This window comes from Xenopus laevis, chromosome 6L (assembly GCF_017654675.1).
Source record: "Xenopus laevis strain J_2021 chromosome 6L, Xenopus_laevis_v10.1, whole genome shotgun sequence".
NCBI lineage: Eukaryota > Metazoa > Chordata > Amphibia > Anura > Pipidae > Xenopus > Xenopus laevis.
The window spans coordinates 149,231,161-149,246,785 of NC_054381.1; the positions used below are offsets into that span (position 1 = coordinate 149,231,161).

General features: G+C 41.2%; 1 protein-coding gene across 2 annotated transcripts in view; it reads left to right on the plus strand.

Annotated features, from left to right (window-relative positions):
* Window positions 1-15,625, plus strand: part of deptor.L (DEP domain containing MTOR interacting protein L homeolog) — an 87,723-nt gene that overhangs the window by 32,665 nt on the left and 39,433 nt on the right. For both annotated transcript variants that reach the window (XM_018268232.2, XM_018268233.2), the window contains 2 exons: window positions 6,986-7,164; window positions 7,979-8,102. In XM_018268232.2, the coding sequence (XP_018123721.1) occupies window positions 6,986-7,164; window positions 7,979-8,102 (303 nt within the window). The remainder of the gene's footprint in view (window positions 1-6,985; window positions 7,165-7,978; window positions 8,103-15,625) is intronic.

The window sequence follows — 15,625 nt, forward strand, 5'->3', positions numbered from 1 at the left end:
AATATAAAGATTTTCGGTGGTTTGTAGTTATTTGTACATGGAATGACAAATGAAAGAAGTATATCTCTGTTTCTTTGAATTCTCTGCACTGCTGTTTCTGACTCCTGAAACAATGTAGCAAAAGTCAGCTGGCCAGCTCAGTCGTGTTTAAATTTACAAAGAACTTTAAAACTATTGAAAATGTTTAATGAGTATTTATTGTAGCCAATATTGGAGATTGCAGTTGCAGCATGGGGTGAGTCTGGAGCAGCTTTACAAGTTTATTATATTAGACAGTTGCTTAGAATGACATTTCTCCCCTTTAATCACTGCTGGAGATTTGTAGGCCGACTTGGGGTATGTGTGAATGAGTGCACTGGCACCATAAACAAATCACAGTTGTACAGATTGGGGCATCTCCCGTTACAGTTATTTATTAATGAAAGCATTGTCTAATCTTTATGTAGCATCTAAACTACTGAGAACATAACAGGGCCAGGGAGGGTACGTGTGATTTCCCATACTCTGAATGAAGCTCTAGTGCATGTGTCTACATTATTTATGGTTATTCTTTGTTTTGTTTTTGTAGTGAGAGGCACCTCACTAGGATTCAGCTTGGCTCCCTCCATGGGATTCAGCTTGGCTTCCTCGATGATATTCAGTTTGTCCCCCTCTATGGGATTAAGCTTGGTTTCCATATGGGATTTAGTTTGGCTCCTTCTATAGCATTCAGCTTGGCCCCCACCATAGGATCCAGCTTAGCCCCTCTATGGGATTCCGCTTGGCTCCCATCACTTTTAAATTCCCTATCACTTCATGCACAACATTCTTGCTGGTTTATTTCCTCTAAGAAACAGGAAAGTTGCGCTCTACATTAATCCAATAACAGATTCTTTGGTGGAAGAGAGTCCTTATGTCATTTTTAGCTTGCACTGACTTTCTGTAGTCAAAACAAGGGTTTAAAGTGAAAAGTATATGAAGTATCAGCTCTGTGTGATACTCGAGACCAGGAAGCCGTCTCTCCACTATGAACTTTCCCCCACATCGCCTCCGATTCCTCCCATTTGTAGTTCCTCTCGCTTTGATTTCCCTTTGTTTGAAAAGAAACTAATTTATTTGTACTACTACTGAAAGGTAATGTAAACACTGTTGCTCTTCAATACTTTGCTAGACTGCAAATCCTTGTGTACCGCAACTTATTATCAATGGTTAATGCATTATGGATTGTGTTCTTGAATCAACATTTATCACCAAGTCTCCCAATGAATGCAAGACAATCCTCCAATGAGAACCCTGTCTCCTTGGCTCCAGGTTCATTATTCTGTAACTGGAAACTTTAGACACTGTTATGTTACCGAGGAACAAAGCAGAAGTAAGTTCCCCCACCCTGCTATAGATTACATTGCTGGACATAGACGCAAAGATTTGATTGTACGAATCTCTGTTTCATGCGATTTTCAGGCCGTGTCTTGAGTGTCCCGACATTTTTTGATCGGACAGGTTAGAAAATTTCTGTCGGCTACCGATAATATCTCTGCATGTATTGCCGATCTGACGATATCAGTGGGAGACTGTCACCAGCTTTTGTCGGACATAATTTTCGTACGATTGCTGTCAGGGGCAGAACATTGTCTGATCTGTTTGTTTACTACTTTATTTGATCTGAAAGGTTAGTGGCAGGTCAGGAGATGGCACCAAACGATCGTTCGTCCGATATGAAGGTAAATCTACACGTCTATGGCCAACTTAATATTAGCAATCCAAACTGGTGTAGTAGTCTACCAATATAGCTGCCATAGTGTTATTAAGCTGAATTCTCATTGGTGAATCCTCTTGAATCTTTTAGCTTGGACAGTGGAACAGTTGGGCTTTCATTGCAATACATAATTGCCATGGACAATGCTTGGTTATGACTGTCCCTGGAAAAGTTTGCTTCATCCATAGAAATACATTTCAGTGATCTTAAGACCTATCAGGTGCTTAAGCAAAACTGATGTATTATAATTGGGTGTGGTGGGTGTGGCACATTATGGCCCAAAGGCCTAGCCCCAAAGAGATCAGGGAATGTTTGTCAAATGTAGGTAACTAAAGCCATGTCCTCTACCTACTATATCATCCCAGGTCTACATACATCCCAAGGTCGGACTCATCCCCACCTGTAAGTACATTGCTCCCCCACTCCCTTCCCTGATCGCAGTGAAGCTAGGTGCACGTGCGCGGGGGGTAAGCAGTTGCCGGGGGTGCGTTAGTGGTGGGGGCCCCTGAACAGGTGCGGGGGACCCTGGGGCAGTAGCCCTTGTGGGCCTCGGGCACACAGTCTTATGCTGATAAAAATACTTGTTCCAAGCAGAGCCGGGCCAACCTGGCCAGGCGCCCTAGGCAACCTGGCCGGGCACAGCGCCGGCTTCGTGTGCGCTCAATCACGCATGCGTGAAACTACGCGCCGGCACGCATGCGCGCAATCGCATTTCTAACAAATTACCGCCACCAGTTAGGGAGACAAAGGACCGGACACGGGGTAGGCGACAGAGCAGGAACGTGCCTGGCGCCCCCTCAGCTTTGCGCCCTAGGCACGTGCCTACTCTGCCTACCCCTAGTTCCGGCCCTGGTTCCAAGTATTTCTATCCCACTGGGAGGCTTTACTGTGAATTAAATGGGCAATATCTATAGAGGGAATACTATACCCCCTACGATAAAACATAAGGATATTAGTAGGCACCAAAAAGTTTCATCACTGCCATCACAGTTCATGTAAATCCAAGGTTGTTACTAATATCATTATATTATATTTTTTATAATAAGTATAGTTCCAATTAGTCATGTGGTACTCTAAGGGGCCTATATATGTCATACTGTTTAAAAAACTGATGCCAAATACACCGAACATGATATCGCTGCTTAGAAAACGGCGTACTTACCAAACTGTGTACTGATTTTCGGAGGCCTTGTAAAAATCCATCATAACAATAAGCAACTGCTTGAAAATGCTACAGAAAAATATGGCGTTTATCCATCATGTTTTTTAATGCAGTTTTTTTTCAGAGTAACTTCCTCCATACTGGACTCTTGAACTGATTACACATGGCCTAAAGTGGTGTCAAATAAAGCTGTTCGGATGCCATAAAATTAGGGATGCACTGAATCCAGGATTTGGTTTGGATTCGGGCATTTTCAGTAGGATTCAGACTCGGTTGAGTCCGTCTTGCAGGCCTAACTGAATCCGAATCGTAATTTGCAAATGCGATTTTAGGGCAAGGAGGGAAATCTCGTGACTTTTTTTCACAAAACAAGGAAGTACAAATATTTTTCCCCTTCCCACCCCTAGTTTGCATATGCAAATTAGGATTCGGATTCTGTTGGGTATTCAGCCGAATCGTTCCTTAAGGATTCGGGGGTTCGGCCGAATCCAAAATAGTAGATTTTGTGCATCCCTATATAAAATTAAAAAAACACACCTTGATCTATTGCCCATTTATTTACAAAACATTTGACACAGAAAATCCGAGTCAAACAGACTACACACTATAATAAATGTTATTTTGGGGTTTGCATCCCCTTTAAATACAAAAGTGATGTTTCAAGTAGCCAGTAGTATCTCAAATAAACACTTCCCATTTGTTTGTCTTTCCTGCTTTCACTGGCTAATCTCCCTTGATCTGGGCTCTATAACTACACAAGCCATATCCTCTTACAGTTTACTAGTCATTCTCTGGGGCCAACATAAAACAAGATTGTGTGAATGTTACTCCCCGCAGCAGGGCCTATAAAACAAAATATACATGCACCCTGGGAAGCCACATGCTGATTGTAAGGAAAACAGCAAAGGCTCCTTTTCTATCAAAGAGCAACTAAGTGCATTTTTTGATTCTTTCCGCAAAGCATTGCTTCATACTCAGGTGATGTATAGAAGGCAGAGCCTAAAAGTTTGAAGATGGGAAGTTATATATTTTATAGCAGGGATCCCCAACCTTTTTCACCCATGAGCCACATCCAAATGTAAGAAGGGTGGAGGAGCAAAGCTCTGTTTGGCAATACAATTGGTTTTTATGCAACCGAAAGTTTCCTCCAAGCCTGGAATTTTAAAATAAGCACCTACTTTGAGGCCATTGGGAGCAACATCCAATGGATTGGGGAGTTGCTCATGAGCTACTGGTTGGGGATCACTGATTTATAGCATAAAGGAAAGGGCATGTTGTCCTGTATTATACAGAAAATACAAGGAACATGGCAGCCCCACTAATATAACTGCAAAGATGCAGGGAAGAAATGTTCTTAGCAGCATGCAAGCTGTGTATGCACACATTATTTTCTAAGAGGAGAAATAACTGGAAACATACTTAAAAGGTAGCTATATATTATCCTTTAATAGTTATTTGAATATTCGTATTTTCTCTAAAGAACGGGAAAGGCCTTATAGGGGTGGTCCTCCTTTAAGTTAACTTTTATTATGTGATAGAATGGCCAAGTCTAAACAACTTTTTAGTCTTCATTATTTATTTGTTATAGTTTTTTTTTTTATTTGCCTTCTCCTTCTGACTCTTTCCAGCTGTCAAATGGGGGGGGGTCACTGACCCCATCTAAAACAAGTGCTCTGTAAGGCTACACATTTATTTCTATTGCTTCTTTTTATTACTCATCTTTCTAGTCAGATCCTTGCCTATTCATATTCCAGTCTCTTATTCAAATAAAAGTATGGTTGCTAGGGTAATTTGGACCCTATCAACCAGATTTATAAAATTGCAAACTGGAGAGCTGCTGCATAAGTTGGAAGGAAAGTAGAGAGATATATTTGAGACAATTTGCGATTGGTTTCATTTTTTATTCTTTGTGGTTTTTGAGTTATTTAGCTGCTCTCCAGTTTGCAATTTCAGCAATCTGGTTGCTAGGGTCCTAATTATTCTAGAACCTATGCATTAATTTGAATAAGAGGCTGGAATAGGAATAGGAGAGGCCCCAAATAGAAATATGAGTAAAAAAAAAATTGTAGCTTCACAGAGCAATTGTTTTCAGATACATTTTGTCAACAGAAAAGAGTCAGAAGAAAAATGAAAATAATTAATAAACTTTAAAAAACAAATAATGAAGACCAATTGAAAACTTGTTTAGAACTGGCAACCAGATTGCTGAAATTGCCAAATGGAGAGCTGCTGAATAAAAAGCTAAAAAAGGCAAAAAACACAAATAATAAAAAATGAAAACCAATTGCAAATTGTCTCAGAATATCGACCTCTACATCATACTAAAAGTTAACTTAAAGGTGAACAACCCCTTTAATGTAATAAAAGTCATAGGGGGTCATTTACTGAGACCCTGGACACAAAAGTGCCCCTTATTGTTTAATTTAAAAGCACTTGTATCCAGGGTCTGACAGCATTTGCAAGGGTTACATTGTAGTATTAGTGGGTGCAAGACAGCACTGTCTTTATCTATGTGTTGAATACAGTCAATGTTCTCCAATTCAGAATGTACAGATCTGTCTCAATTTTTCCTGCAAGGCTGGTGGGGTGGGAAGTAGGCAGGCAGGGGGCGGATACCAATTGCCCTGCCCCTTTGAAGACTTTTGCACTTTGCACCCTGCCCTGAAGGTAATAAATGAACCCCTAGTAACCCATTGCAACTAGTGATGTGTGGGTGGAGTTTCCCTCGACCCAACCCGCCCCTTCCAAACCCGGCCTAGCCTACTCCATCTCCTCTATTTATAGACCCGCCCCGTGGTGACGTCATGAAAGGGAAAAAAACACAGGGCCCTTGGGCCCCGCCCACCTCAGCCCCCAAGCCCCACCCTAGATCCCACCAGCACCACAGTTAAAAGACCACACAGACATCAGTGCTAAAAAAGATAACCCCCCCCCCTCACACAAGTTATAAAAAGCTATTGATGGTCATGGCCCCCTTATAAGTTAAAAAGAAACTGTACCAGGGCCCCCCCGTAAATTTTTTTGAAAAAAAATTGCCAGGGCCCCCTACAAGTTAAAAAAAATAATTGGTGACCAGGGCCCCCTTATAAGGACTTCAACTTTGCCTCCTTTTGTGACTTAGGGTCTTTTCGCCACTTCAGGACTTCAATTTTGGCTGTTTTCATGGCTTTAGAAATGGCCGCTTGGCTTCAGTGCTGTCAAGGGGGGCCTGGCTCTTTCGAAAGTACAGCACTGCTGGGCCCCCCTTCGGGCCCGGGACACTTGTACCCCCTGTCCCCCTTGATGGCAGCCCTGGGTGCAAGTAGGGTTGCCACCTGTCCAGTTTTGACCCGTATAGCCTGGTTTTTTTAAAGGGCTGCCGGGGTCAAAACTGCGCAAAACTGGGCAGGGTTTCCTGTGATTAATGTTGCGATCGGCCAGTCATCAATCACCACATAGTAGCCCCACCCCCTGTGATGGCATGCGCAATGGCATGGCCCCGCCCCCACAGCATCACTGTCCGGAGTTAAATCGGAAGAAAGGTAGCAACCATAGGCACGAGTTTAGAAACTCAGGAAATGGAAGCTGGCAGTGTAAGGTTGTAGCCGCACATCACTAATTGCAACCTATTGCCTTCAGACTAGTGACCAATAAATGATACCTGATGGCTGATTGTTATGGGTTACTAGATCTGATGTAGAATTTGCTTCTTTTATTACATTTCTCTCTAAGGCTACAAATTACAGGAAGGTGGTACAGTGGTTAGCATTACTGGGTCAGATGTTCCAGTCGAATAACTGAAGGGAGTTTGTACTGTATGTTCTCCCCAAGCTATATACATAAGGGAGAATAAGCTAAATGAAGCTACTAAGCAATGAATGGTTGACACACACAACAAGCCGACAATGCCAGCAAGATCCACACTTCCAGTTGATGTTAGACTTTCATGAAAGGTATCACACTTCCAGTTGATTAAGCAAAAGGAATTAGGTCCGAAACAATGTAACATCTCTTAATCTTAGGATAAAGCTGTTCAAATCCTCTTCAGTCCAGAAAAGGCCCAGGGTTTCTAGCTAAATCCCTCTAATGCTAATTTACTTTTATTCTAGACTGCGGCTGCATGAGGAAAAACTCATTAAAGATAGAAGGCACCATCTAAAGACCTACCCTAACTGCTTTGTGGCCAAAGAAGTGATTGACTGGCTTATCGAACGCAAAGAAGCCTCTGATAGGGACACAGCAATTAAACTTATGCAGATAATGAATGATAATAGCATTATCCATCATGGTAAGTGGGTTCTGTCTGCTATCTACAGTGCAGGTATAAAAGGGAATTGCTTTTGTTGTGGTTTCCATTTTCAAAAGATAGTTGGGAGCGGCTGCATGAAATAAGAAGATTATGAAAGGGCAGTGTGCTTTGGAAGCATCCACCAAAAGGCTGAGACAAAGATGGCAGAATCTTAATTATCCATTCTTTAGTTCAGTGGTTCCCAGACTGTGTGGCTGACCCCCTGGGGTGCTCAGATCCTTAGCTGGGTGCCCACATCCCAAAGGCATCTATGGGACATATTTGGTTAGAATTACAATACCCTTTTCTTGTCTGTCTGATACTCATGGAAGTCTATCTTAAAGGTCACTTAGAGCATGATCTTGAGTGAACACTCATTTGATGTCCTAGATATTTCAAGGACTGTGATTGGCTGATACACCACATCTATCATTATCTATCTGTCTTTCTGTCTGTTTCACCACATCTATCATTATCTATCTGTCTTTCTGTCTGTTTGTCCATTAACTACAGTATCTATCTATCATCTGTCTGTCTGTCTATCTATCTATCTATCTATCTATCTATCTATCTATCTACTGTTATCTATCTGTCTGTCTGTCCATTAACTACAGTATCTATCTATCTGTCTGTCTGTCTGCCTATCTACTATCTGTCTGTCTATCTGTCTGTCTGTTTGTCCATTAACTACAGTATCTATCTATCTATCTATCTATCTATCTATCTATCTATCTATCTATCTATCTATCTATCTATCTCTCTACTTACCTACATTATGTCTCTATCACCCAACCCTTTTGTTTCTGTGCTGCAGTCTGTGACGAATACAAGGAATTCAAGGATCTCAAGATATTTTACCGGTTTCGGAAAGACGATGGAACACTTCCACTGGACCAAGAAGTCAAGGTGTTCATGAGAGGACAGCGACTCTATGAAAAGTATGTCTGAGCTTTCACTGAAGCAATATGTATAGTATATAGCAAAATGCATAGAGCTTGTTATGTGTTTTTATTCATTTAAAAACTCCATCTTTACTGTTTTTAATTAAAAAGGTTAAATGGATGGTGTGATCTATACATGTTACTTCCTATCCTTCCCCTTGAAATTGTTGGTGTGTTTAAGATGTGTTTTGATAATGAGACCTCTATAAAAATCTCAGCATCAACCTTGTCCTCAATATGATATATAAAGAGGTGAAATTGGTTGAATTTGGCCAGTAGGGCCCCATACACGAGCAGATATAAGCTGCCGACAGACTTGGCCATAGACGTAAAGATCCTATCGTGGATTCGTACGATTTTCGGACCTTGTGTGGAGAGTCCCGACAGTTTTTGTCCGGTGGAGATCGGTCGTTTGGTCGATCGGACAGGTTTGATTTTGTCCCGACTAGAGCCTATTGCGCTCTCATCGTAATCCGATCGTTCGGTTATAGGGCCGAAAGTTTAGATTACCACTGATTTAGCCATGCCCGTTAGTTGCATATCGGGGAAAGATCGGCTCGTTTGGCGATGTCGCCAAGCGAGCGGATCTTTGCGTCTTTGGCCACCTTAAGTCTGCATCTTATTGGGCAGTGTATGGGGCCCTCCGATGGACTTCCCAGATCGATATGTGGCAGAAAGTCCTGGATCGAGGACTGCATTGGTTCTTTGATGCAGTCCTTGATCCGACCACCCATATTCTCCTCATTGTGATCTGATTGTTGGGCCATACGGCCCAAGATTGGATCAGCCTAATATTGCCCACCTCGAGGTCTCTGTTTGCAAGGAATTTGTATGTTCTTACCCGGTTTGCATTCGTTTTTTCTGGGTGCTGCTTTTTTAACCAGTATCTAAATACATACAGGCAGGTTAAGTAACTCCTGATGAAATTGGCCCTAGTGTCTGTATGTTAGGGATCTTAGATTGTAAGCTCCCCTGGGGCAGAGACTGATGTGATGCACTGAATAAATAAAGGATAATGCTAATAATACAAGTCCTGAAAATAATTTGTAACGGTCTAATCTGTTGAATAGATGAGGGCGTGAGAATAACCTAAACTGATTGTTTTTGGGTCACTAACCCTATAGCTGAGCCTAGTACCCAAACGATTAAGATGAAAGTTTCCAGTCTGTTTCTAATAATACAAATCTTCCTGCAGAGTATTTAATGTGTGTGAACATTTATTTAGTAGATTGAGTTAACTGAAGAAACCCCCCCGAGTGTGAGGCTTTATGGTTATCACAGCACATCTGACTTTTGTTAACAGCGAGATAATCCCAGTGTGACTCTCACAGATCATGTGCAAATCCTCTTGGCTCGTACTTGTAATGGACAAGGTCCAAGAAAGGGAGAAAGAGAGAGAACAATCTGTCAGCGCAGTTACTAAAGGCCAGGGCTAAAGATACAGTTCAGCCACAATACAAATACACATCTGTCAAAAGGAAACCAGCAGTACATTATCATAAGATAATACGCAAGAGCCATAAATATCCTGTAAAATATATTCTTATAAACGGTGCTTAGTGATGTCATCGGTTATAATCGGAGCTTAGTGATGTCATTTCTGTCACATGACTCACTGAAACTTGTGTATTATAATAAATAAAGTACCCCCCTCAGCGTTCCATGGCCTGTATAAAAGCATTTATATGGTTATGGAATTTATAATATCCTTATATTTTACAATAGGGGGTACTTTATTCACTATATAATGAACATAGTTGTATTGCAATACTTTAAAAGGGATGTCAGCCCAAAAGATAATCATTTGCCTAATGTCTAAGCAACCTTCCACTATACATTCATAACATATTTTCACTGGCTTTACATTAATTTGCAAATGTCATTATTATTGGAAGCAGCATCTGTCTGTCTATTTTTTATTCTCTACACTGTTGGTTCTTACATTCAAAACAATGTAGCAGAAGCCAGCTAATTACCGGTAACAGACTGCAGATAAGGCTGGTTTGGGTTTGTAACCCACATTTTAATGTGCAGGTGGGCGGACCAGATTTTGCCCATAACCCTCCTCTCCTGTGACATTAGCCCACACCTATTCTTCTTCCAGACGCTTGCTGAAACCTGTTATCCAGAAAGCTCCAAATTATGGGAAGGCATCTCCATAGACTCGATTATAATAAAATAACTAAAAATTATTTCCTTTTTCTCTGTACTAATAAAACAATACCTTATACTTGATCCCAGCTTAGATATTATTAATCCTTATTGGAGGCAAAACAATTCTGTTAGGGTTTATTTAATATTCAAATTATTTTTAAGTAGACTTAAGGTATGGAGATCCAAATTAAGGAAAGATCCCTTATCCGGAAAACCCCAGGCCCTGAGAATTCTGGATAGCAGGTCCCGATGGCAATCTGAGCTCTTCGTTTTCAAAGTCGCCCGAAGTTGGGATAATAGATCCCGTACTCCTACTAGTGCTATGCCCCCCACACCTGGAGGGACTCCCAATGTTTGTTCACACCTGAACATTGTGGGGCTCATTTATAAACACTGGGCAGATTTGCACCTGGGCAGAAACCCATAGCAACCAATCAAAGGTTTGCTTTCATTGCTCAACCTGCAGGCAACTTAAAAAAGGCAGTCACTGTTTGGTTGCTATTTGGCCAGTGTTTATACATGAGCCCCAATGAGAGAGCCTCCTGGCTCACTTACTATGTACATTATTTTTGTGCGGGCCTACCCGAAACCTGCAGGTTTGGGCTGATACAAAATTTACGGGAGGTGGGCCGGTGCCGGATAGTTACATAGTTAAATTGGGTTGAAAAAAGACAAAGTCCATCAAGTTCAACCCCTCCAAATGAAAACCCAGCATCCATACACACACCCCTCTCTACTTTCACATAAATTCTATATACCCATATCTATACTAACTATAGAGCTTAGTATCACAATAGCCTTTGATATGTCTGTCCAAAAAATCATCCAAGCCATTCTTATAGTCATTAACTGAATCAGCATCACAACATCACCCGGCAGTGCATTCCACAACCTCACTGTCCTGACTGTGAAGATCCCCCTACGTTGCTTCAAATGAAAGTTCTTTTCTTCTAGTCTAAAGGGGAGGCCTCTGGTACGGTGATCCACTTTATGGGTAAAAAGGTCCCCTGCTATTTGTCTATAATGTCCTCTAATGTACTTGTAAAGTGTAATCATGTCCCCTCGCAAGCGCCTTTTTTCCAGAGAAAACAACCCCAACCTTGACAGTCTCTCCTCATAATTTAAGTCTTCCCTCCCTCTAACCAATTTAGTTGCACTTAGTCTCTGCACTCTCTCCAGCTCATTTATATCCCTCTTAAGGACTGGAGTCCAAAACTGCCCCCATACTCCAGATGAGGCCTCACCAGGGACCTATAAAAAGACATAATTATGTTTTCATCCCTTGAGTTAATGCCCTTTTTTATACAAGACAGAACTTTATTTGCTTTAGTGGCCACAGAATGAAACTGCCCAGAATTAGACAACTTGTTATCTACAAAAAACCCTAGATCCTTCTCATTTAAGGAAACTCCCTACACACTGCCATTTAGTGTATAACTTGCACCTATAGTTCTGCACAATTTGGTATCATCAGCAAAAATAGAAACAGTACTTTCAATGCCCACCTCCAGGTCATTAATAAACAAGTTGAAAAGCAAGGGACCTAGTACAGAGCCCTGCGGTACTCCACTAACAACACTGGTCCAATTAGACAATGTTCCATTTACCACCACTCTTTGTAGTCTATCTTTTAGCCAGTTCTCTATCCAGGTACAAATACTATTTTCCAGGTGAGGCCAACATTCCTTAATTTAACCAGTATGATGAACTTTAGCTTCCGTCCATGACTTTCTACTGCCCTACTTCCGTCCGGATGTGCTCTCTATTATATACTCAATCAGGCATGCCCCACCCCCTTCCGTGACATCACAGCGGGGTGCACACAAGTATATAGATAGGAGAGCACACTGGGTTCGGGTTGGGTGCGGATTGACTTTTTTAGCACATCACTAACGCACATGCATGTGACTTAAGATCAAGGTGGTGGTCGACTGATCATACATCATATACATACACATAGTAAGCATACCTTGTGTCCCAACATGGCTGCCTGAATCGGAAGCGGAACCAAGTTTTGAGACCTGGACACAACCCGGACCTGCAACCTGCATTTTTACCCACGACCAGAACCGCAACTGCCTTACCTGCAACTCGCTGATCACCATTAAACAGGAAGTGTTGTTGCTGTAAACTGGAAGTGACATCATCTGAAGTGGGCCAGGGTAAATGTTTAAAGGAGTAAAACAAAGATAATATAATTTAAGATAAGAAATATAAATGAGACCTTCAACCCAACCTGCAGACCTTCAGACCCACATCTATTCCCCCACCCTAAAATCCTGTCCGCAACCTACAGGGTAACTTGCTTTTCTTGCGTGTAATCTGCATGTACCCAACCTGCTGCAGGATTCTACCAGGAGCTCACGCATTGGGGTGGATGGCATAGTGCTTATCTAACCAAAATACTACAGCCTCTATTTGTCTAAAAATATGTCTACATCATACTAAACGTTCATTGTAAGGTGAATCGTCCATCAGAATATGTTGTTTAGTGTGCAGCTCTCAAGCCTTAATGGAATTCCTAGTGGCCCACCCACCTACCTCCGTGTATATTTCACTGTTTGTGTTATTTTTTTAATGATTCATCCATTGCAGACTGTACAGTAGTTATGTCTTAAGTGCATTTTTAATGTATAGCATCTGAGATCTGACATCAGAAATATGGAACGGAGGTCATTTATATGTGAAATAAAGTCGTTCAGATATGGTTCCCATAGGCAGCCTTTAAAACTTGCTTGAATCAACGGCCTGTTTGGCATTTCAAGCACAGAGAGCCCTTCCATTGTTCCAGTAAGGCTGAATAACACACACACTTTTCCCTGCCAGCCAGAGTAATCATAAATTATGTACCTGCAGAATAAAGGCGAAGCTTCTGAATAATGCACTGACAGCTCTTTATTTGCTGTTCACATTCCAGATTGAGAAATATTGCAGAGCCTTTGTCTTCTCCACAGTAACCAGAAAGCAGAGCCCTTTCCAAAAAGCACAAGGTTATTTCTGTCCAGCTGCAATAAGCCTATGTGTAGGTTAACTACAGCGGGATGTTGGAAGGGGAAAGAAACCCTGATAAAAAACAGGGCTCCATTAAATAGATGTGAAAAGTATAGATATTGTGAGCCTAGAACAGGGGTCCCCAACCTTTATTACCCATGAGCCACAATGTAAAAAGAGTTGGGGAGCAACACAAGCATGAAAAAGTCCCTTGGGTGCCAAATAAGGGCTGTGATTGGCTATTTGGTAGCCCCTAAATGGACTGGCAGCCTACAGGAAGCTCTACTTGGCATTATACTTAGTTTTTATGTAATTAAAACTTGCTTCCAAGCTTGGAATTCAAAAATAAGCACCTGCTTTGAGGACCCTGAGAGCATCATCCAAGGGGTTGGAGAGCAACATGTTGCTCACGAGCTACTGGTTGGGGATCACTGGCCTAGGACATTCTTTCTTTGTGTATGGGCCCTAATGGCTTGCAAAGTTTGCACTGCTTATCTGTTTGGCTTTAGAAAGAATTCGAGAATTTGGGCACTATTATAAAAAAAAGCATTGTATGCAATAGGAAAGGAATGTAAGTTTGAGGAAGCACTCTATTTATATCACAAAAATAACCCTTTTGAGTATTGCCAGCTGTTGAAGCTATGGTAGCGGCATAGTACATGTATGGGATCTGTTACCCGACAATCTGTTATACAGAAAGCTCTGAATTACGGAAAGGCCATCTCCCATAGACTTCATTTTATCCAAATAATGCCTTTCTTTTTCTCTCAAATAATAAAACAGTAACTTGATCCCAACTAAGATATTGTTAATCCTTTTTGGAAGCAAAACCTATTGGGTTTATTTAATGTTTACATAATTTTCTAGTAAGGTATGAAAGATCTAAATTATGGAAAGATCTGTTATCATTCTGCTTAACAGGTCCCATACCTGTATTATTGTGCTGATGCCATAGATTCTACTATTCCCACATTTTTTTCTGTGATGTCCTGTGTGTTTAATTGCTAAATGCAACACTGCAAGATCAATGAGAAAATGATCTGAGCTTATAGTGAAGTCAAACTCACTGGTCTAGTAGACATAACATGCAGCCTATCATCCAAACATCCAAAGGATTTGCCTGAAATGTCAGAACAAATACAAAAATAACTATACCACTGATACGGAATGCATACCTCCCAACTATCCCATTTTTAGAGGGACAGTCCATTTTTTGACAGCTCAACCTGCAGTCCCTCATTTGTACTGGAAAGCCAGAAAAAGAAACAAAGTTTCTAACTTAATTGGCTTTGGGCAGAGAGCTCAGAACAGCCACAACAGAAGATAAGATACATTTGTAACAATTCAAATGTATCTAGATAAGCAATCTAGATAAGCAAATAAGTAATTGTAACAATATAAGATAACAGGTCCCTTGGGAAATGTTAGATTGACAGCTTTAAGGGCAATTCACCTTCATTAGCAAAACTGTAATAACTGAAAAAAAAACACAGAAATATGTTCAAACTTTTATAACCTGCGAATTTTTTTTAAAATTAACATGGTAATTAGGGGGCTTGGCCACAAAAATGGGCATGGTAAAAATAATTCGCCACGCTATGCGCTGCAACTTTTTTGTCCCTCTTTTTATTTCCAAAATGTTGGGAGGTTTGCTGAATGGGCTTTCATGTTTGTTGGAACTCATCCTATAAGTAACTGAGGAAATAAACCTTAAAGGAGAAGGAAAGGTTAAAACTAAGTAATCTTTATCAGAAAGGTCTATATAAATACACCAGTAAACCCTCAAAGTAATGCTGCTCTGAGTCCTCTGTCAAAAGAAAAACAACATTTATTTCCTTCTATTGTGTACTCATGGGCTTCTGTATCAGACTTCCTGTTTTCAGCTTAAACCCTCAGGGCTAGGGCTTGAGCGTGCTCAGTTTGCTCCTATTTCCTTCTTTCCCTCCCCCTCATTCCTCCCCTCCCTGCTGTAATCTGAGCCCAGAGCTATAAGTGAGCAGGGAAAGACTCAGACAGGAAGTGACATCACACCAAGCTAGTATGGCAGCTGCTATCCTAAACAAACAGAGAGAGCTTCAAGAGCTGTTTACTCAGGTATGGTAATGTATTCTGCAGAATAAACAAAATCTTATAGTTTGCACTGTTGTGGCTAATCTATTGGCAATAAACTGCTTTGGTAGCTTTCCTTCTCCTTTAATGGATGATTAATTAAATAATTTTAATGCAATGCGGTAACACACAGAAATCCTCCTTCAAATTGCTCACCCTTTAACTGTGCAAATGCCCCGGACCAGTCGCTTAAATTGTTACTCTCATAAGCATTCAAGTCAGGTTATTCACCGCTCCAAGACTCTGGCTCGGGTGCTTCGCCCGAA